The following is a 21513-nucleotide window of genomic DNA, read 5'->3' as shown; positions in this document are numbered from 1 at the left end:
CATCATAATTAATTCATTAATTACAACTGAACCAGAAATACTTCTAAATTCTAACTTAGTATGTATAGTACAGTTAATAGGCAAACACTGGAGAAAAGTGTGGAAACCCTATAGTAGCAACTTCCTCAACTTTAATATAAAAGCGCACCGTGCCTCATTTTCCTCTGCTGTGAAAACTGGGTAGTCTTTCAGCTATCACTTCTTACTCTTGGGAGGAAGGGTAGAGATTATTTTATGCTGGGCTAATGTAAAAAGAATCCAAGACTATAAAGGTTGCAATTTAAATTTCATTAGAATTATGTCCTTCATATCAGCATTATGAAATTAAAAACTTTTGGTATATCTTGCACTTTCAGAAAGTTCTCTTTTAGCAGTTAACATAATTGAGTTGCATATTACTATCATTTAAATTAAGAGAATAATTGTAATAGTGCCTACATTTTATTATACCTTTTCATCTGAGGCCTAGATGATACTTACTAGTTAATTATGTGGCTTTGGAGTACACTGGCAGCAGTAATCTTTTAGGAATTTACTTGCTTTAGATTTGGAGGTAGGAAATGTCTGGTATGTTTTTTAAACTTTGTTATGAAAATTATAAGCATTCACAAAGTAGAGAGACTTTATAATGAATCCTCATATACTCATCTCCTGTCCTCACTAGTTTCATGTAATGTCGCTTCTTGTTTTATATGCACGTTGCCCACCATAACTTGCCTTCCAGCCCCCCGTGCTTTTGAAGGAAATCTCAGACATCACGTAATTTCATAGAGAAATATTTCAGTATGTATCTCTAAAAGAGAATCAAAACATCTATATTCCCAGTGAGTACTAGCTAGCTCTGTTCTGGAGAGGAAGTTCAAGAGTGCTTGCTAACTGGCCTGCCATCACATTGTGTAGTTAATTTGCATTTAGTAAGATCCAGAGTTTATATTATTTGGCTTTTTTATTATTACAATGTCTCAAAGGATTTGGAGTGTTGATTTTGTAAATAACATCTAAGAAAACATGATTACCATCATGAATATGAATAAAGGTATGTAACAGTCCTCATCTCAGAGCTAACCCACAGTTTGCTTTGTCAGTTTTCAAGCTCCTCCCCAGTTCCAAAATTTGTTTCTTTACTTAAATGCTGAGAAACAGCGTGTAACACTTAGTTTCAGATGAAATTTATAAGCCATAAATTTATAATTTATGAAATTTATAAGTCAAAGAGAAGAGAGTAAAAATATGTGTATGAGGTTGAAAAAAGAGGAAGGGCAGAACGGCCTGGGTTCTAGAGAAATAACTTCCCCTTTAGTTCACTATCACTTAACCAACCTGCCCTCTTGGTTTGTTCAATTTCCCTCTGTTCCTGCTTTCCGTTTTGGTTTACGTCCTTTTCTTCTCTGAAGGCGGGCACTTCCCTGGCTCTGCCTGTGGCATTTACGTTGTTGATTCCTCCTTTATTACACGGATTGCTTTATTGCATAAGGGTTGTAACATAAAACTTTAAAAAATAAAATATTGTGTTTTATTTGTTTTATACAGATTTTGACAAATATTTAAACTCATGCTGTGGTCTAGATTGAGCTTTTCTGTGCTCTGTAAATGAATTATATAGTGTATGAAGCATTATATGTGGACATTTAGGTTCGCTTGATGTGCTCTTTTTGGAAAATTTTGTAATAATTTTCCCTTTTTTTGTATGTTCTCTTTTGCTGCTCGTTCATTGGATGGAACTGATTCTATTCGAATGTGATTCTACAGTTCACAAGATTCCTTTGCAGCTCACCTTTGGAGGTAAGAGGTTACTCATTGACCTTAATATTGCTATTGGTATCTTTTGTGAGGCATTTATTTGATAGTTTAGGAGTGATCATTTTGTCAGGATGTGTATTCTTCAATACCATAAATGAGATGAATGCACACTCTGTTTTATAAGACTTCCAGTAGCTACAGAGCTGTTCACCTTCACAGAAGATCACTGCCCTCATTTTATCAGGTAGAGCGAAATCAGTCCATTTTACTTATTTATTTTTTATTTTTTTAATCTATTTTCTCTGTGCTGAGTCTTCAGCGCTGTGCAGGTTTTCTCTGATTGTGGTAAGTAGGGACTGCTCTCTAATTGCGGTGCTCGGGCTTCTCATTGCAGTGGCTCTTTTTGTTGCTGGGCGCATGCTCTAGGTCACACAGGTTTCAGTGGTTGCGGCACATGGACTCAGGAGTTGCGGCAGATGGACTCAGCAGTTGTAGCACATGGACTCAGCAGTTGCGGCAGATGGACTCAGCAGTTGTAGCACATGGACTCAGCAGTTGCGGCACATGGACTCAGCAGTTGCCACCCCCAGGCTCTAGAGCACAGGCCCAGTGGTTGTGGTGCATGGGGTTAGTTGCTCTGCAGTATGTGGGATCTTCCCAGATCAGGGATGGAACCTGTGTCTCCTGCACTGGCAGACAGAGTCTTTACCAATCTATTATAGAGCCTTGTTTTGTCTCCTTCCTCCCATAACGGTCTCACATTGACTTTATCCTCTGTAAGCTGCCCTGGTGTTAAAGGGGAGCTGGAGAAGTCTGGGCAGAAGCTGTCAGCAAGGAGGTTTCAGTTAGTTTGAGAGAACTTTTTAAAATCCGTAAATTGATTAGGGAAGAGCAAAGGATTTACTTGTATTGAGCTTCATTATAGCCCAGGTAGACTTCTAGGTGCCCGACTCACTTTCTCCTCTAATTCTCATAATGGTTCTGCAATTTAAAACTGAAAATCCAGTGATAAAATTGTGAGATAACAAAAACTCTTAGATAATCAGAGAACTAGATATGGGTGTGAGCTGTGGTTGAAAAGGAGTTAATTGGGGAAGATGGTGAGACTTTGGGAAAGGAGTTGGAGAGGGGAAGCAGCGGGGCACGTGGAGGGATGCTGGACTCAGCACCAAACCGGGGTTCAGGCCAGGCCTTCACTTAGAGCCGCACAACCAGTGGACATGGGAGCAGCTTACAAAGTGCTATTCAAGTATTACTGATACTTGCGTTCTCCTCTCAGGCCATGCCTTCAGCCTCGTGAGGTAAGACTGCCCCTGCCTTTCACTTGTCCTTCCTTTTGCCTCTGTTTACCTCACTCTGTTCCCTTCCCTGCCCCCAGCCTCTTCATGTCACAGCCTCTTCATGTCACACCCTGCCTCAGGCCGAGCCTAGATGCTGTGTTGTGTGCGAGGCCCTGTGACTGCTCCACATAGAGGCAGTTGTTCCCTTCTCTGTTTCCATATTATATTCTCTGATTCTTGAAGCTCCTGTTGTTATGTGGTGTGGCCCGCCCTCCTGGTGGCCAGCTTGAGTGAGTTTCAGGGGAAGTGGAGCAGACTAGAGGGGTAGGACCATCCAGGTTTGGTTCCATTCTCTACATCCAGCAACCAGGGAGAAACAAGGCTTGGAAAGATTCTGGGCTTTGAAATGAAAGATCCTTGGGTGACCCATGAGCAAGTCATTTCATCTTTCAATTAATCTAAAAAATGGAGATAATAATACTTACAGGGTTATTAAAATGAAATGAGATAATGTGTGATAAATGCCAAGTGTAATACCTGTCACATAGAGTTTTAAATGAATTTTGGTGTAAAAGCAATAAAAGTTAAAACTATATCATAAGAAACTTGAAGACAATATAAATTATATAGTCTACTCTTTAGTTGATAAAGTGCTTTCTAAACACAGAATGAGAAATATCACAAAGGAAAAGATGGAAAAATTAAATTTGATTTTGTAAAAAAAAAAATCCATGATTTGGTTCATGAAAACATGCATAGTTAAAAGGCAGTTTGGGAAAGTATCATAAAATGATTATTGTACTTAATATAATCTCTCAGAATCAGTTTTTAAGTATAATGTTGTCTTTTGACTGAGATGTACATCAGGGAAATCTTTAATGTCAAAACAGGGTCTGGTCTTGGGGGAAAAAAGGGCCTGACAGGAGCTTAGAAGAAGAGATAATGTTGATAATGCTTAAGGCTGGACCCTCATTTAAGCAAGAGCTTAGAGGAGTTGCCAGGAATAGGAGTTTTGAGCAGAAGGCATTTGCGCTGGATGAATTTACCTACACAGGGAGTAAATGAGGAGGCTGGAGCTTGATGTCTGCCTCGCTGGGACAAAGTACCAGTTTGAAGATGTTACTGAACAATAGCAGAGATACTTTAAATAGTCCTCACTAGTAGATTTCTCTCAAATGTAAGCTCGGTAAGAGAGGACCCTACTTCTCTTGCTTCCTTGTGTTTACATATATAGTTAAGTACTATTGATACACGGGCTTCCCAGGTGGTGCAGTGGTAAAGAATCCACCTGCCAATGCAAGAGATGTGGATTTGATCCCTGGGTTGGGAAGATGCCCTGGAGTAGGAAATGGCAACCCACTCCAATATTCTTGCCTGGAGAATTCCTTGGACAGAGGAGCCTAGGGGGGCTCCGGTCCATGGGGTCACAAAGAGTTGGACACGACTGAGGATGTACACACATTGATACATAGGAAGCACTGAATATGTATTTGTTGTAGGAAGGGGGACCCCTTCCGGGGCCTGAAACTGGGCTCTTGTCTAACACTCGAAAATGAATTGTCTGAGGACACGCATATGCTGACAAAGCAAGAGGTTTTATTGGGAAAGGGCACCTGGGTGGAGAGCAGTAGGGTAAGGGAACCCAGGAAAACTGCTCGGCCACATGGCTTGCAGTCTCCAGTTTTATGGTGATGGGATTAGTTGCTGGGTTGTCTTTAGCCAATCATTCTGACTCAGAGTCCTTCCTGGTGGTGCACGCCTTGTTCAGCCAAATGGGTGCCAGAGAGAAGGATTCTGGGAGGTGGTCGGACATGGGGTGTTTCCTTTTGACCTTTTCCGAACTCTTCCAGTTGGTGGAGGCTTATTAGTTCCTTGTTCCTTACCGGGACCTCCTGTTGTAAAACAAGTTATGCAAATGGTTACTATGGTGCCTGGCCAGGGTGGACGGTTTCAATCAGTGTGCTTCCCCTAACATATTTGTTGAATGAATGAATGAATGAATGAATGAAGGAAGGAAGGAATAGGTAAGTAGGCACCGCGAAGGCTGAGAGTAGCAAGCTTTTCTGCATAATCTGGCAGATCTCAGGCCTGCCAGAGCACACACATGTCAATATTTATGTCTCAATATGGTTAACAGTCTTTCTTCCCAGCTAGACTGTAGCTACTTAAGATTAAGATCTTTGTTTTTTTCACCTTTGGATGATCTCAAGTATACATAGGTCTTGGAATGGTACCAACCATACACCTAGATTTGTACCAAACAAATATTATAAAAATTACCTATTATTCTGGTTAAATGCTGGGGAATCTTTATGTAGAAGCTTCAGTCTTTGGTGAAAAGTAGAAAGGAGAGCGTCGTGATCAAAGTTTAGTGATAGTTTCTGTTCTTTTCTGTCTAATCTGCTTTCTCCATTTAATGATCTGGAGTTGTATTTTACCTTGACTAAATTGATCTTTTTTTCTCACTGGACTTATGGACATGGAAAAGGCAAAAGAAGCAAAATTGAAGATGACCAATGCGCTTTCTTTTCTTGAAGCATTTGGGAAATACTTTACCTTTTATTTTTTTGAGAGCATTCTCTTGGTATTTTCTAGCTTGGAATTTCCCAGGGGCCACCTGATGGCATAGTTAGTGCCTGCTCCCCCCAAGTCTCCAGCAGTGCTGAGTTTAGGATTCTGTTCCTTTGCTGCAGCACAGAACCCGAGAGCCAAAACAAAGCCAAGGCAGAAGAATGCTGAGAATCTCTAAATGTTTAATTTTGCCATTAAGCTTATGCTTTAGCCGGAGGAGGAAAATTGCAAATATGATTAATCCCCAAATACCTTATTTTGAATAAAGGAAAAATAGTTCAGTAGAGGCAGTAAAATACACGAGATTTGTAGTTGCAAATGAAGGAGACTTTAAATTTCATTCTGTCCGCAAAAACTACTAAGAATGAACCATGTTCCTTTGTTGGAAGTCCTAAACAGTTAACTGCCACATGAATCTAACGAAATTGTCAGGTTATAGTAATCACATCAGTAATTTGATCTGCTGTCATTTGAATGGAGCCATGTGTGGAGAGTCAGTTACTTCCCTCTGTGGGGCTGACCCTTTTACATTCCTGTAAGCTGAAGACTAATAGAGCTCATTAAGCTTTATGGGAAAAGAGCTTTTATCACCTCGTCAAGTCAGGCAGCATATTTCCATTATATTCCTAATTTCGTGTGGCTCTGTAGCTGCTGATGTGCGTTCCCCTGCTAGGTTTACATGGCATCTCTCCCTTACAGACATTTTTATTGACATTTCCTAAGCCTGAATTACATTTGTGTGGCACCACCTACAGATGTCTTCAATTAAATGTAGGTAAATAAAAGGGATTATGTATCAGGCTGAGAGATTCTTGAAATTCTAAGTCAGACTTTGCCAGCCAGTAGGGTGCAGTCTCGCCATCATCCTGAAGGTAGAGAACTACCGGAAGAGGCACTTGTAAGAAAAGTTAAGCCACGTGGGAATGTGGGTCATTAGGATTCTCTTCAAGAATGTCCTATTCCTTCATTCCAGATAGCTTAAGATCTTCTTCGTTAGCAGTTATCATAATAATTTTTCCAGAAGTTAGCACCTGTAGTATATGGGAGTACCCTTGGGTTACATTATTCTCACAGAATATCTATGCAGCAGTTATTTCCAGTTTCCTTATGAAGAAAATTGAACCTGGAGAGGTGGTTTAGTTGAGTTCAAGATCTACTAGTGACCAACAGCAACATGTCTTAAGAGTCTTATATTATATGAAGTGATGATAATATTATTTGAAGGAAAACAGTGAAAAACTTGAGATATGCCAGCGTGGCACTGTTGACATTTTGGGTTGGGTAAATCTTTTTTCTGGGCCCTGCCTTGTGCATTGTGTGATGCTCAGCAACGTCTCTGGCCTCTACCCTAGAGATGCCAGTAGCACCGTCCCCTGAGTTGAAACAAAATGTCTCCAGACTTTGCTAAGTGTCCCTAGGGAGTAAAATGACTCCTTGTTAAAAACTATTGCCCTAGAATAGTCTTAACAGAAAAAGAGCAAAGAGAGTTAATAATCGAGTAGTGATAGTAGCAATGGTAACACGTTTTCAGTCTCCCAAAAGGTGAGAAAAAACACAGGTGAAAAAAAGGACAAGTGAGTTGAATAGAAAACAAATAGCAAACAGGTGCACTTGTACCCAACCATAGCAGTCGTCACACTAAATGTTAATGACCTAAACCAAAAGTCTGCTCTGTGGGGAAATGCCTTATATCTGTACAGTTGAAAACATGTATGCAGCCAGTGGTCATACATGGCCGCTGTGCTCTTTAGGCACTGATTTAAAAAATTTTTAGATTTTATTTAACTTATGTAGCCACATGTGGCCATTGGCTATCCTGTTGGGCAATACAGGTCTAAACATTCCATTTGAAAGGCAGAAAATCAGACTAGATAAAATAAGAAAAGGAAAATCCAACTTAAATATGAAAGCATGAGTAGGTTAAAAGACCAGAGTAAACTATACCGTGTAAATACTTCTCATAGTAAATTATGATTATGTTATGTTAGGAGTGGCTGTCTCTCATACCTGACAAAATAGACTTCAGGGCAATGGCTCTTAGCAGAAAGAAAATGGACATTTCATAATGATAAAATGGTCAGTTCATCAAATGAGGACAGTAATCCAAAATGGGATACACTTGAAAACAGAACCTCAGAATACATGAAGCAAAAACCAATGGAACTGAAAAGAGAGGTAGTCACATTCATTGCTTATAATTGGAGACTTTAGAACAACTTTCTCAGTAACTGATAAAACAAATAGAAAATTACAAGCAAGATAGAAGATTTGGACAAAATTATTAATACACTTCTACTTAATTGACACCTATTGAAAGCTGTACCCAACAATGAAAAAACACATATTTTTTCAAGTATATATAGGGAATATTCTCCAGGACAGATTATATGCTATAACAATATACAAATCTCAGTAAATTTAAAGGGATTGAAATAATCTCTGTTTTAAGTGAAATTAGAATCAGTAACAGAAAGAACTGCTATAGCTTGGCAGTAATAAGGACAAGCAGCCTGGTTAAAAAATAGATGAGACCTGATTATATATTTCGCCATGAAGACATGTAAATCACTAATAAGCACATGAAAAGATGCTCACAATCCATTAGGGAAATGCAGATTAATACCACAATGAGATACCAACATAAACTCACTGGGATGCCTATAATCAGAAGACAACACCAAGGGTTGGTGAGATGTGGAGAAATTGGAACCCTCAAACATTGCTGATGGGAATGTAAACTGTTAATATGGTGTAAACATTTGCCAGGATAGTATTGTGTATTGAAATAGATGGATGTTTTCCTTAACATTTAAATATTAACTAGTTGTACCCAATATTATGGGCTTCCCTGGTGGCTCAGAGGTTAAAGCATCTGCTTGCAATGTGGGAGACCTGGTTTCGATCCCTGGGTCGGGAAGATCCCCTGGAGAAGGAAATAGCAACCCACTCCAGTATTCTTGCCTGGAGAATCCTATGGATGGAGGAGCCTGGTGGGCTACAGTCCACGGGTTTGCAAAGAGTCGGACACCCAGTATTAAGTAATGTTAGACGTTAGCATTTTTTGGTAGTTCGCAGAAACAACTTTACAAATTTTTTTGAAGTTGGGAACTACTTTGTTTCTTACTTGAAACTCTTGTACACTGGGGTCATATGTGTATATTAGGGTGTGTGTATGTGAACATTTGTGTGCTGATTGCAGACTGCAGGTAGCGTGGGTCGGGATCCGGCTTTGTAGCCTGTGGTGACATTCATTCATTTTGCTGTCAGGAAAATAAAGGACCATGAGAACCTAACCATCTCTTCACTCAGCATATGAAGTAGCATTGACCTTGGGATGGCTGTGGCAGGTATCATGATGTCGCCAGTAATCAGAATTTGAAAGAGGGACTGGCTCTTACCTAAACTCAGTCCTGTAGAAGTGAAGGGAGCTTGCAGAGGTAGTAGCGGGGAGGGCGAGGTGGGCAGAAGGTTGAGTTGCTTATCATGAGAAGGGAGTTCAAACAGCTTTACCATATGAAGAGGACATATCTAGTGTGATAGCCAGAGAGCTGGCCTGAACTGGAGCGCTGTGGAGATAAGGCTTGAACTGGTGAGTTGATACAGTGCTTGGGAGGACCAGCTGCTTTGAAAGAGCTGAGGCCAGGGCAGACAGGTAACTAAAGAGGGGCTGGACCTTCTCAAGAGAGTGGTTGCCAGTCTGCTGTTTGTTACTTACTAATCAGAAATGGAACGCTGGGCAGTGGTTTGAGCCTCCGGTCAAAAGTGGAAGTAAGAGTGAAGACGGCTGCTTTTCTAGTTACCTGGGTTGGGAAACAGTCTTGGAGTTTCCAGGGGCTGAACGCTACGCTTAGAATCAGAGGTTGAATAGGCAAGGGCATGTTGGCTGAGGCAACAGTTAGAATTCTGAAGCCAAATCCCCCAAATCATTTGGATTGTAATTGATTGCTCTCCCTTTCAGTTGAGTCTGAGGACTGTTGGGCAGTTCTGTTTGGGGTAGGGCTGCTGATAAAGATCCAGTTGAACTGAAGACATCATTCTTTGCTCTCAGTTCTCTGCAGTAATGCTTGAACATCTGTGTGGTAGTCAGAACAGTACTCCCGGGGCTGACAGTGGTACTCAGCAGATTTGGGTTGAGTTCAGAAATGAACTTATTCCTAGTTAGTCTCTGAACGTCACATCATAGTTGAATCAGTGGAAGCTGAAACTATATTTCTCAGTGAAATTATATCCACTGAAAGTCTTTGCCCAGAAACTGATCTCATGTGAAAAAAAATAACAATTGATTCAGAGAATAAAAGAAAGCACACTAGAATGGAAAACCAAACATCAAGTAGAAAAATGCTGTGAAGTTTCCTTGTTGCAGATTTTTCTGTTTGGGACGTCAATTAGTTTAGGCATCTAAGTTCCTTCAAGATATCTTGTTGCCAGGCAAGCCTTCCTTTAGCAATTAGTGGTATTCATCATTACTCTGAGCATCTTCAGTTGTGCTCGGACTTAAGGTGATCTGCCTTGACGATTTTCATTACCTATTAGATGTGCATGAATGCTTCAGAAAATGTTTGAATGGTAAATCCTGGCGTGGATTAGTTTCCATGGGGATGTCCGTCTTGTTTGATGTTGGCAGTCATTGAGTTCTGAATAAAAATACCCATTTGGGTTGTCACCATGGGATGTTTTTCTCTTCTGTAAGAAAGATTGGAAAAGCAGGAGTCTCAAATTGAGCTGACATTAAGTGCTCACACTAGGACAGTCACTCTTGTTTCTAGTGTGTGTGTTGTGGTGCTCCGTAAATACCGACAGATATGTAAAACTGAAAAGTTTGGGATCCTGTTACTTTTCCTTTTGAGCATTTAGATAGTGCCTCATAAATGTCTTCTTGTTTGATGATGAGGGCTGAAAATGTAAAAATGAAGTCTCTCAGTCGTGTCTGACTCTTTGCGACCCCATGGACTGTAGCCTTCCAGGCTCCTCTGTCCATGAAAATGTAAAGGAAAATATAAATATAAGGAAATGTCAAACTAAACAGTATATTCACATCTTAATTTTTATCTATTTGCTCTACAGTAAAAATAAAGAAATAAATTCCTTTTTTACTTCTGTCATATTTATTAAAAACATTTGCTGTAAATCTTTTCTCAGTTTCCTATGTTTAAAGTTCAAATTTTGGTAATTATAGTCTTGCTAGTTTGAAATTGTAAATGTTAGGGGAAACTTTTTTGCTTTCTTTGAAGCTTTTTAGTTCCTAAGATTTCTGTCATCAAGAAATATATTTCTTGACTCATACTTTGGTTTAGTAAATTGCTGAAGTATCTCCATTCATTATTTTGAACAGAACATGTTAATATATTTTGATTGTGTTTTAATGTGGTGTACCACATAAGCCATGTCCACTGAGAAAAACACTGAACTGAAAGTTGGGAATTCCAGGTCCTTCTTAGTGTTCTCCTAAGTTGGCTGTGTGACCTTGGGCAAATCTCTTAAGCGCCTTGACCCTCACTTTTTCACTTGCAAACTTAGGAAGAGTATCCCAGATGATGACGTCCTTCAAAACTGAGTGAACTTAGCTAACATTTTAACATGTTCTGTAGCTTCCTTTCAGGCTTGGGTATTTTAAACTGGGAAAATAAGAGAAACTTTCCGCAAACGACAGCTTGCTCTAGTCCTTCAGGTTTGGACTTTCACTGTCACTATGCTTTTTTGTGCTCTGAAGCAAGTTGACATTTTACTTAGTTCCACCTGGTTTTTGTTTTTTTTTCTGTAAAAAAATTCTTCTTACCTTGCATTCACAGATGTTATTTCTCTTATTTTCGTCCTTAATATGGTCTCAACTATACATGTTCATTATATTTTTAATAAAGTGATAACTTCCATTTTGTAGAGAGGACTTGGGAGGTAGGAAATTGAGAATTACCTATTCTAGGTGAGCATTATGGAAGACTGAGACAGTGCAGAAATACAAATATCACAGTTTTCTTTCACATCCCTTTTGTGGCAAAGATGAAAATGTTTATTGACGTGACCCAAAGATAGGACCATTCTGTAGCAATTGTTGTTGTTCAGTCACTCAGTCGTGTCCTACTCTTTGGGACCCCATGGACTGTCCTTCACCATCCTGGAGCTTGCTCAGACTCATGTCCATTGAGTCGGTGATGCCATCCAACCATCTCATCCTCTGTCATTGCCTTCTCCTCCTGCCCTCAATCTTTCCCAGCATCAGGGTGTTTTCTAATGAGTTGGCTGGTGGCATCAGTTGACCGAAGTATTGGAGCTTCATCTTCAGCATCAGTCCTTCCAGTGAATATTCAGGATTGATTTCCTTTAGGATTGACTGGTTTGATTTCCTTATAGTCGAAGGGACTCTCAAGAGTTGTCTCCAACACCACAGTTCAAAAGCATCAATTCTTTGACGCTCAGCCTTCTTTATGGTTCAGCTCTTACATTCTTACACGACTACTGGAAAAACCATAGCTTTGACTAGACGGACCTACGAAATAAAAGTATATAAACTTAAAATTATGCTCATTGATTTAGTGTTTGTTCTTACTTAGAAACTGCTGAGGCATCCAAAGGTTATTCATTAAATTTGTTGATTTACATTAATCCACATTTAAAAATTATATAAGTATCTTAGAAATTAAGCCAGCACGAAACATAAAAATAATATTGGTTGTTCAACATTAACAGTTATTAGGGAAAAGCAAATCAAAACCACAAAGACATATCACCTTCATACCTATTAGGATGGGCAGTTATCAAAAAAACAGACAATAATAAATACTGGCATGGATATGGAGAAGTTGGAACCCTTGTACATTGCTGGTGGGCATGTAAAATGGTACAGCCTCTATGGCAACCAGTATGGTGATTCCTCAAAGAATTAAAAACAGAATTACTGTGTCATCTAGGTAGTCCTCTTCTGGGTATATACACAAAAGAATTGAAAGTAGGGACTCAAACAGTCATTATATATCAATGTTGATAGAAGCATTATTCACAACAGCCAAAAAGTATAAACAGCCCATGTGTCTATGGACAGATGAACGTATAAACAAAATATGATAAGTACACAGGAGTAAAATATTATTTATCCCTAAAAAGGGAGGAAATTCTGGCACATACTGCAGTGTGGACAGACCTGGAGGACATGATGCCAAGTAAAATAATCCAGTCAAATTTATAGAGCTCCTCTATCTAAGAGATGCAACTGTATGGTTTATTAATACTCTCTGGATATAGGAAAATGTTCTATGTACAACAAGAAGAAACAGCTTTTCTGATTTATAGATGCAAACCATGTAGAGAGCTTTTAGCTTCAGTTCTGCAACTTCAGCTTCAGTTTAAAAATACAGAAACTCATTGGTTGAGTACTCAAAGAGTTGTTCTCTTTAACTGATTGAACTTACAAATACACAAAAACTAACAAACCAGATTCTCTGTCTTCTCTCATTCAGTAGAGAATAGATCTCCATCATCCATTTTGGTTCCTGACTATGAACCAAAGTCAGCCATTGCTCCAGTAATGGGGATAACTTACTAGTCATAAGACAAACAGAAGCACAGGCTTAGTAGAGAGAAAAAGAGAGTAAAATTAGATCGAACTCTTTTGCTGCACAGGAATCTCTTTGAGAGTCAAGAAAAGGCATGTTAGGTGTAAGGCACTGTGAGGGCACTTAAAAATTTACTTGGTTCCATCGGGTGAATTAGTTCACTTGAGCTTCTTGGTGGATGGCCTCCAAAACTGTTAAACTATAATTTTCCAAAAGCTGAACTCATGATCTTCATGCAGTAGGGCATGAACACATATCAGATTTTAATTTGACTCATTAATTAATGCAGGAACCATTTAAGAAATTAGAACTGATGCCAGGAGCATTTATGAAAATATTGATATATATATATATATATGTATATATATCTGATACATATCTGCAAACAGTTTAGTAAAAGATTGAGATGAGATTGCTGAGTTAGATAAATACAACTGGTTATTGTCTTACAAGGCATTAAATGGTAAACTTTTGGATTATTTGTCCCACTAGACAGAAGTCTGTAAGTTAACCTCTACTCCAACCAAATTGAAAAATAATTTAATTAATAGACAGTCAAGCCCAGAACTGCAGTGAAAGAACACCCAGTAATTTCTTTGACCTTTGTCAAATTTCACCTTTATATCATCTACCTCAATTTCTGGTGGTAATCTCAATAATCCCCTGTTAACCACCTATTTAACACTTGCTGGTAATTCTTCAACCTTGGGTTTTTAAAACTTTTTTGATTCTATATTAATATATGTTATTAAAAATAAGACTTTAAAAAATATAGATGATAAAAGAATAAGAAAAAAATCACTTAAACTCTCTACTGACAATATCAGATTTTTTCCCATCTTTAAAAGTTTTTGTGTGTGTCCTACAGAAATTTTTCATGTGCTTGGGATCATATCTCATTTTACTTTTTTTTTTAACTTAATTTGGAGAAATGTTTATAATGTTATTAAAAATCTCACTAAACATGTTTTTAAATTACTGCATAATAGTTCTTTATATGAATTACCATGATTATTTTATTTTATGATTTTATTTTAATCTGGCTCATTCTCCCCAGTTTAGAAGTGAATAGAAGTTGTTATGCTATCAATGTCATGGTCTTATTTAATATGTGCTGAATAGAGTTTTTAGGTTAGATGCTACTGAGTATTTTTTATTGAGATTACCACCAGAAATTGAGGTAGATGATATAAAGAGTACGTTTCTCTCTAAAGAATGGATAATCTTCACTGACGGAGGGATTCTGGTGAAATTAAGGCCTTTAGATGCTCACCTATCATAAAGTAATGTAGTATATCCTAAGAGAGTTGTGTGAATAGGAAGACTGAATGAGTTCTTTCTAATCTGCAGGCTATAAAAATGATGTCATTTATATTAGTAAAATTTACTTTTATATATTTCCTTTGTGAATAGAGAAAATGTTTCTTAAAGTAGAATAACAAATACTGTTACATGAACTATTTCTTTTTTAAGGATCATTTAAACTTGGTTGTCTCTGGCTTGAAATATAGGTGATACTTGGAAATAATCAGCTTAGAATAAGCTTGCATAGACTAAAGTTTTTGGTGCAGCCCTGTTACAGAGTTGTTCTTCAGTTGCTATGTTGTATAGAGTTAGCATTATTTGTTAAACGTACGTAAGATAATTTCATACTTTAAAGGTTAATGTCAAAAAATTTGGCTCCTAGAATATCAAATGGGCTATAAAACACTGATGGCTTCCTTGGTGGCTCAGTTGTAAAGAACCCGCCTGCCAAGCAGGACATGTGGGTTCGATCCCTGGGTCAGGAAGATCACCTGGAGAAAGAAATGGGGAAATGGCCACCCACTCCAATATTCTTGGCTGGAATCCCATGGACAGAGAGCCTGGTGAGCTACAGTCCATGGGGTCACAAAGAGTTGGATATGACAGCACACACACATGAACGTGAAACATTGATGTCTAATGTAATATCCGATCAGCGTAGTTTTAATTTGTGTTAACTGTCAGAATCAGCTAAGAAAAAGGTAAGGTAACTTCAAAATGCAAACAGTTTTTTTTTTTGCTGGTGGAGGTTACAAGGAATATTGGTTAACTATTGATAATATTCCCAACTATTTCAAGGCTATAGTTGTCTTTTCAGCAGGGGAGATTTTGCCCAGGGAACAAAAACTCTTTGAAAGCAGATCTGTTCTAATGGAATGTTCCTTGGTGGGAACTGCATGTCCAGCCACCACATATTTTCTCAGAACTGTCCCTTAAAATATCTTAATTTCAAATAGTTTGGACATTAACAGGAAATAAGGTTGGAGTCTTTTTTCCAGGTAGACTGTCATTATATCTACTTAGAGTACAGCTATGAAGTGGGAAGTGTGTTAGTTTTGGTAGCCATCTATAGTGTACTGATTGTCTCCAGAAAATTAAGAATTGGTTGCATTCAGTTTGAAATTGCATATGCAAAGCTGTGTGATGTATTAACCATGGGTACTGCTGTTTGCATTTTCCAAGTTAAATTTATTATTTTTAGTTTCTTATTTATAGACTATATTATTTCCAGTTTTTAAATTTCATTTTTGGGTCTTTTTAAGAAAGTATGTAAATTTTGATGTCATACTGGTTTAGCATACCTTTAAGTTTCTTTTTTTTTTTTTTTTTCATTCTATTGAAATATCTCAGTTTCCTAGTTTATCCCTCTCCCAGGTAACCATAAGTTTTTCTACATCTGTGACTCTATTTCTGTTCTGTAAATAAGTTCATTTGAAACATTTTTTTTAATACTCCACATACAAGTGAAATGATGCTTATTTTTCTCTGACTTACTTCACTCAGTATGACAGTCTCTAGAGCCATCCAGGTTGCTGAAAATGAAATTATTTCATTCTTTTTTTATGGCTGAGTAATATTACATTGTGTATATGTACTGCATTTTTAAAAAAAATCCATTCCTCTGTTGAAGGACATTAAAGTTGCTTCCATGTCCTGGCTGTTGTAAATAGTGTAGCAGTGAACTTTGGGGTGCATATATCTCTTTAAATTACTGGTTTTCTCTGAGTATATACCCAGAAGTGGGATTGCAGGATCATATGGTAGCTCTATTTTTAGTTTTCTTAAGGAACCTCTGTACTGTTCTCTGTAAATGGTTGTACTAGTTTACATTCCTGCCAACAGTATAGGAGAGTTACCTTTTCTTCACATCCTCTCCAGCATTTATTATTTGTAGATTTTTCCATTTTTGGTAGACTTTTTTGACAATGATCATTCTGACCAATGTGAGGTGATACCTCATTGTAGTTTTGATTTGTATTTCTCTAATAATTAATGATATTGAGCATCTTTTCATGTGTTTTTTGGCCATTTGAATATCTTCAATGAGTTTCTGTTCTTAAAATGAATCTGAGGATTATTTGTAGTGTTTCCTGAACTGTTAACAAAAAACAAAACAGTTGTAGGAATAAGTTGTTTTCAAGCAGTTCAGTTCAGTGGCTTATTCGTGTCCGACTCTTTGCAACCCCATGAATTGCAACGCAGCAGGCCTCCTTGTCCATCACCAACACCCAGAGTCTACTCAAACTCATGTCCATCGAGTTGGTGATGCCATCCAGCCATTCATCCTCTGTCATCCCCTTCTCCTCCTGCCCTCAATCCCTCCCAGCATCAGGGTCTTTTCCAGTGAGTCAACTCTTCACATGAGGTGGCCAGAGTATTGAAATTTCAGCTTCAGTATCAGTCCTTCCAGTGAACACCCAGGACTGATCTCCTTTAGGATGGACTGGTTGGATCTCCTTGCAGTCCAAGGGACTCTCAGGAGTCTTCTCCAACACCACAGTTCAAAAGCATCAATTCTTCGGTGCTCAGCTTTCTTCACAGTCCAACTCTGGCATCCATACATGACCACTGGAAAAACCATAGCCTTGACTAGATGGACCTTTGTTAGCAAAGTAATGTCTCTGCTTTTGAATATGCCATCTAGGTTGGTCATAACTTTCCTTCCAAGGAGTAAGTGTCTTTTAATTTCATGGCTGCAATCACTATCTGCAGTGATTTTGGAGCCCCCAAAAATAAAGTCTGACACTGTTTCCCCATCTGTTTCCCATGAAGTGATGGGACCGGATGCCATGATCTTCGTTTTCTGAATGTTGAGCTCTAAGCCAACTTTTTCACTCTCCTCTTTCACTTTCATCAAGAGGCTTTTTAGTTCCTCTTCTCTTTCTGCCATAAGGGTGGTGTCATCTGCATATCTGAGGTTACTGATATTTCTCTCGGCAATCTTCATTCCAGCTTGTGCTTCTTTCAGCCCAGCATTTCATGATGTACTCTGCGTATAAGTTAAATAAGCAGAGTGACAGTATACAGCCTTGACGTACTCCTTTTCCTATTTGGAACCAGTCTATTGTTCCGTGTCCAGTTCTAACTGTTGCTTCCTGACCTGCATATAGGTTTCTCAGGGGGCAGGTCAGGTGGTCTGGTATTCCCATCTCTTTCAGAATTTTCCACAGTTTATTGTGATCCACACAGTCAAAGGCTTTGGCATAGTCAGTAAAGCAGAAATGGATGTTTTTCTGAAACTCTCTTGCTTTTTCCATGATCCAGTGGATATTGGCAATTTGATCTCTGGTTCCTTTGCCATTTTCTAAAACCAGCTTGAACATCTGGAAGTTCATGGTTCACGTATTGCTGAAGCCTGGCTTGGAGAATTTTGAGCATTAGTTTACTAGCATGTGAAATGAGTGCAGTTGTGCAATAGTTTGAGCATTCTGTGGCATTTCTTTTCTTTGGGATTGGAATGAAGACTGACCTTTTCCAGTCCTGTGGTCACTGCTGAGTTTTCCAAATTTGCTGGCACATTGAGTGCAGGACTTTCACAGCATGATCTTTTAGGATTTGAAATAACTCAACTGGAATTCCATCACCTCCGCTAGCTTTGTTCGTAGTGATGCTTTTCTAAGGCCCACTTGACTTCGCATTCCAGGATGTCTGACTCTAGGTGAGTGATCACACCATCGTGATTATCTGGGTCATGAAGATCTTTTTTGTACAGTTCTTCTGTGTATTCTTCCTACCTCTTCTTAATATCTTCTGTTTCTGTTAGGTCCATACCATTTTTGTCCTTTTTTCGAGCCCATCTTTGCATGAATGTTCCCTTGGTATCTCTAATTTTCTTGAGGAGATCTCTAGTCTTTCTCATTCTGTTGTTTTCCTCTATTTCTTTGCATTGATCACTGAGGATGGCTCTCTTATCTCTCCTTGCTGTTCTTTGGAACTCTGCATTCAAATGGGAATGTCTTTCCTTCTTTGCTTTTTGCTTCTCTTCTTTTCACAGCTATTTGTAAGGCTTCCCCAGACAGCCATTTTGCTTTTTTGCATTTCTTTTCCATGGGCATAGTCTTGATCCCTGTCTCCTGTATAATGTAATAAACCTCAGTCCATAGTTCATCAGGCACTCTTACAGATCTAGTCCCTTAAATCTGTTTCTCACTTCCCCTGTATAATCATAAGGGATTTGATTTAGGGATTTAGGCCATACCTGCATGGTCTAGTGGATTTCCCTACTTTCTTTAATTTAAATCTGAATTTGGCAATAAGGAGTTCATGATCTGAGCCACAGTCAGCTCCTGGTCTTGTTTTTGTTGACTGTATAGAGCTTCTCCATCTTTGGCTGCAAAGAATATAATCAGTATGATTTCAATGTTGACCATCTGGTGATGTCTACGTGTAGAGTCTTCTCTTGTGTTGTTGGAAGAGGGTATTTGCTATGACCAGTACGTTCTCTTGGCAAAACTCTATTAGCCTTTGCCCTGCTTTATTCTGTACTCCAAGGCCAAGCTTGCCAGTTACTCCAGGTATTTCTTGACTCCCTACTTTTGCATTCCAATCCCCTATAATGAAAAGGACATCTTTTTTGGGTGTTAGTTCTAAAAGGTCTTGTAGGTCTTCATAGAACCATTCAACTTCAGCTTCTTCAGCGTTACTGTTATTTTCAAGCACTGCACTTTTAATCAGGTGCTTGAAATGCTTACCTTGGGAAGCCTCAGTAAACTGTTGTTTAAAAAGTTCAGGACATCAGTTGGCAAATCACAGATCTGTATGTGAACAGGTGTGATTGCAGTGTTACTTTTGGATGCTTTGGCAGGGAGGAGAACACAGGTCCTGCCCTTGTGTAGCCCCTGAAGACTTCTGCTCTTCCAGTCTCTGAACCCCTGAGTTGGTCCTCCAGTACTGTTTCTAGTGCATATGAGTGAGACTTCTCATTTGCCTGTTTCTTTAAGTTGTAAGAGTGTCTGTTTTAAACATAACTGAGGCACATCGAAGCAGGTGGGTAAGGAGACAGGTGTACTTTATCAGCGTAAATATACGTGCATTTTGGGAACCATTTAGCCAAAAGCCTGAATTCACCCATTAATATTGATGTCGTTTCTACAGAGCATCTTTGGTATTGTACTGCAATAGCTCATTAATCACCGAAGCCATACCATCCTCCCCAACATTTAAGTCATGTTTTTTCTTTTGTATAGCTAGCCGTGAGCTTTATTGTTGTATTTTTCCTGTTATCAGCTAAATTCTTGAAATTGAGGAACTGCTAAAAATAACTTTGCTTATTCTTTCACTTATCTGAAACTGTGATAAACTGGGAGCATGAGAAAGATAAACTATTGCATATTGCTAATCATCACATTACTGAGCTCTTTGTAAGGAAATTGAAGATAGGTTCTGTTAGCTTGTATAAGTTTGCTATTCAATGAGCTACTGATGTGATTTCTTAGACACAATCTTTTAGGATGTGTCATTCAGACCCCTTAACGCTGAAACCAAAACGTACCTAAATTTGCTCAGTCTGCAGAGTGTTTGTGCCTTGTCATTTATTTCTCACAGCTACCTTTGAAGGTGCCTAGTAGTATTCCTGTTTTATAATGCAGAAATGGATACTTTTAAAAGAAGTTATTGTCTTGCTAAGATAAGATAGCCAGAAATTGTACAGTGCGGGGAGTTAGGGCTCAAATTCAGGTATCTTGATTATGAATCCTGGAGTCAGTCACTATGGCCTGCTTCCTTTCTGTTTACAGTTTATAGACTCCTTCTCCATCTACATTTGAAAAGTATGAATGGGGGCTTCCCTGGTGGCTCAGTGGCAAAGAATCTACCTGCCAATGCAGGAGATGTGGGTTTGGTCCCTGGGTCAGGAAGATCCCCTGAAGGAGGAAATGGCAACCCACTCCAGTACTCTTGGAGAATCCCATGAACAGAGGAGCCTGCTGGGCTACAGTCCACGGGGTTGCGAAGAGCTGGACATGACTGAGCACACAGGCAGCTGCCCAGGATGTGCAGAGTGTTGAACAGTGCCATTCCCCTAACTAGATTTATCTTGGTTTTGCAAAATACAGTAATTCTTAAAGTATGTCTAATTAACATGTATTGGATTTATTGTTGTTTTAAGTGAATTAATAGGAACATATTTTTGGAACATATTTTGGTCTTTGTATTTAATACAGTAAGTATATAGAGACGCAGTTCAATAAGTAAAAGTTCTCTGGGGTCCTCAGTTTTGTCAGTGTAAAGGGGTTTTGAGGCTGAGAAGTTGGAGCGTTGCTGAGTTCATAATGCTGTTTCATTGAGGCAGCACTGCTGTTACTTTCCCTTTCCCAAATAGTGCGTTTTCCTGCACGATCTGCCATTATCTCATCTGCTGTGTTTTTAAGAGTATTAACCATTAAAAGGCCTTAACTAAGTAAGGGGTTAAAGAAATGCAGTGATCCCAAGAATTGAAGTAGAATTTTCAAGACCCTCAGTAGAGACCAGTCAGTGACTTGGGAGGCCTATCTAATACTGGGGGACTGAACCCCTTGGGGAGTTAATGGAAGGGACAGAATGATTTGGCTCTTCGTAACCTAGGGAAGGTAAAGGTGACAAATCTATTTTAGCTGATGGTTTAAATTTACAGTAAAGATGGTTTCTAGTTGCTACTCGTTAACACAGCTGCACAGCGTGGCGCAGGAGCAGCCGAGAGGAGATATCCCATGTCCAAGGTCAGGAGTGCACAATTGCACCCATCTCACACGCTGGCAAAGTAATGCTTAAAATTCTCCAAGCCAGACTTCAGCAATACGTGAACTGTGAACTTCCTGATGTTCAAGCTGGTTTTAGAAAAGGCAGAGCAACCAGAGATTAAATTTCCAACATCCACTGGATCATCAAAAAAGCAAGAGAGTTCCAGAAGAACATCTATTTCTGCTTTATTCACTGTGCCAAAACCTTTGACTGTGTGGATCATAACAAACTGTGGAAAACTCTGAAAGAGACAGAAATACCAGACCACCTGACCTGCCCCCTGAGAAACCTACATGCAGGTCAGGAAGCAACAGTTTAGAACTGGACACGGAACAATAGACTGGTTCCAGATA

General features: G+C 38.9%; 1 protein-coding gene across 3 annotated transcripts in view; it reads left to right on the top strand.

The window, feature by feature from the left end:
- ATE1 (arginyltransferase 1) overlaps nt 1-21513 on the top strand; it is a 158971-nt gene that overhangs the window by 42215 nt on the left and 95243 nt on the right. For all 3 annotated transcript variants that reach the window (XM_068961569.1, XM_068961567.1, XM_068961568.1), the window contains exon 8: nt 1750-1782. In XM_068961569.1, coding sequence (XP_068817670.1) covers nt 1750-1782 — 33 coding nt within the window. The remainder of the gene's footprint in view (nt 1-1749; nt 1783-21513) is intronic.

This window comes from Capricornis sumatraensis, chromosome 23, assembly GCF_032405125.1.
Source record: "Capricornis sumatraensis isolate serow.1 chromosome 23, serow.2, whole genome shotgun sequence".
NCBI classification, from domain to species: domain Eukaryota; kingdom Metazoa; phylum Chordata; class Mammalia; order Artiodactyla; family Bovidae; genus Capricornis; species Capricornis sumatraensis.
The sequence above is the reverse complement of the archived record's forward strand: the minus strand, read 5'-3'. Positions and strand labels throughout refer to the sequence as shown.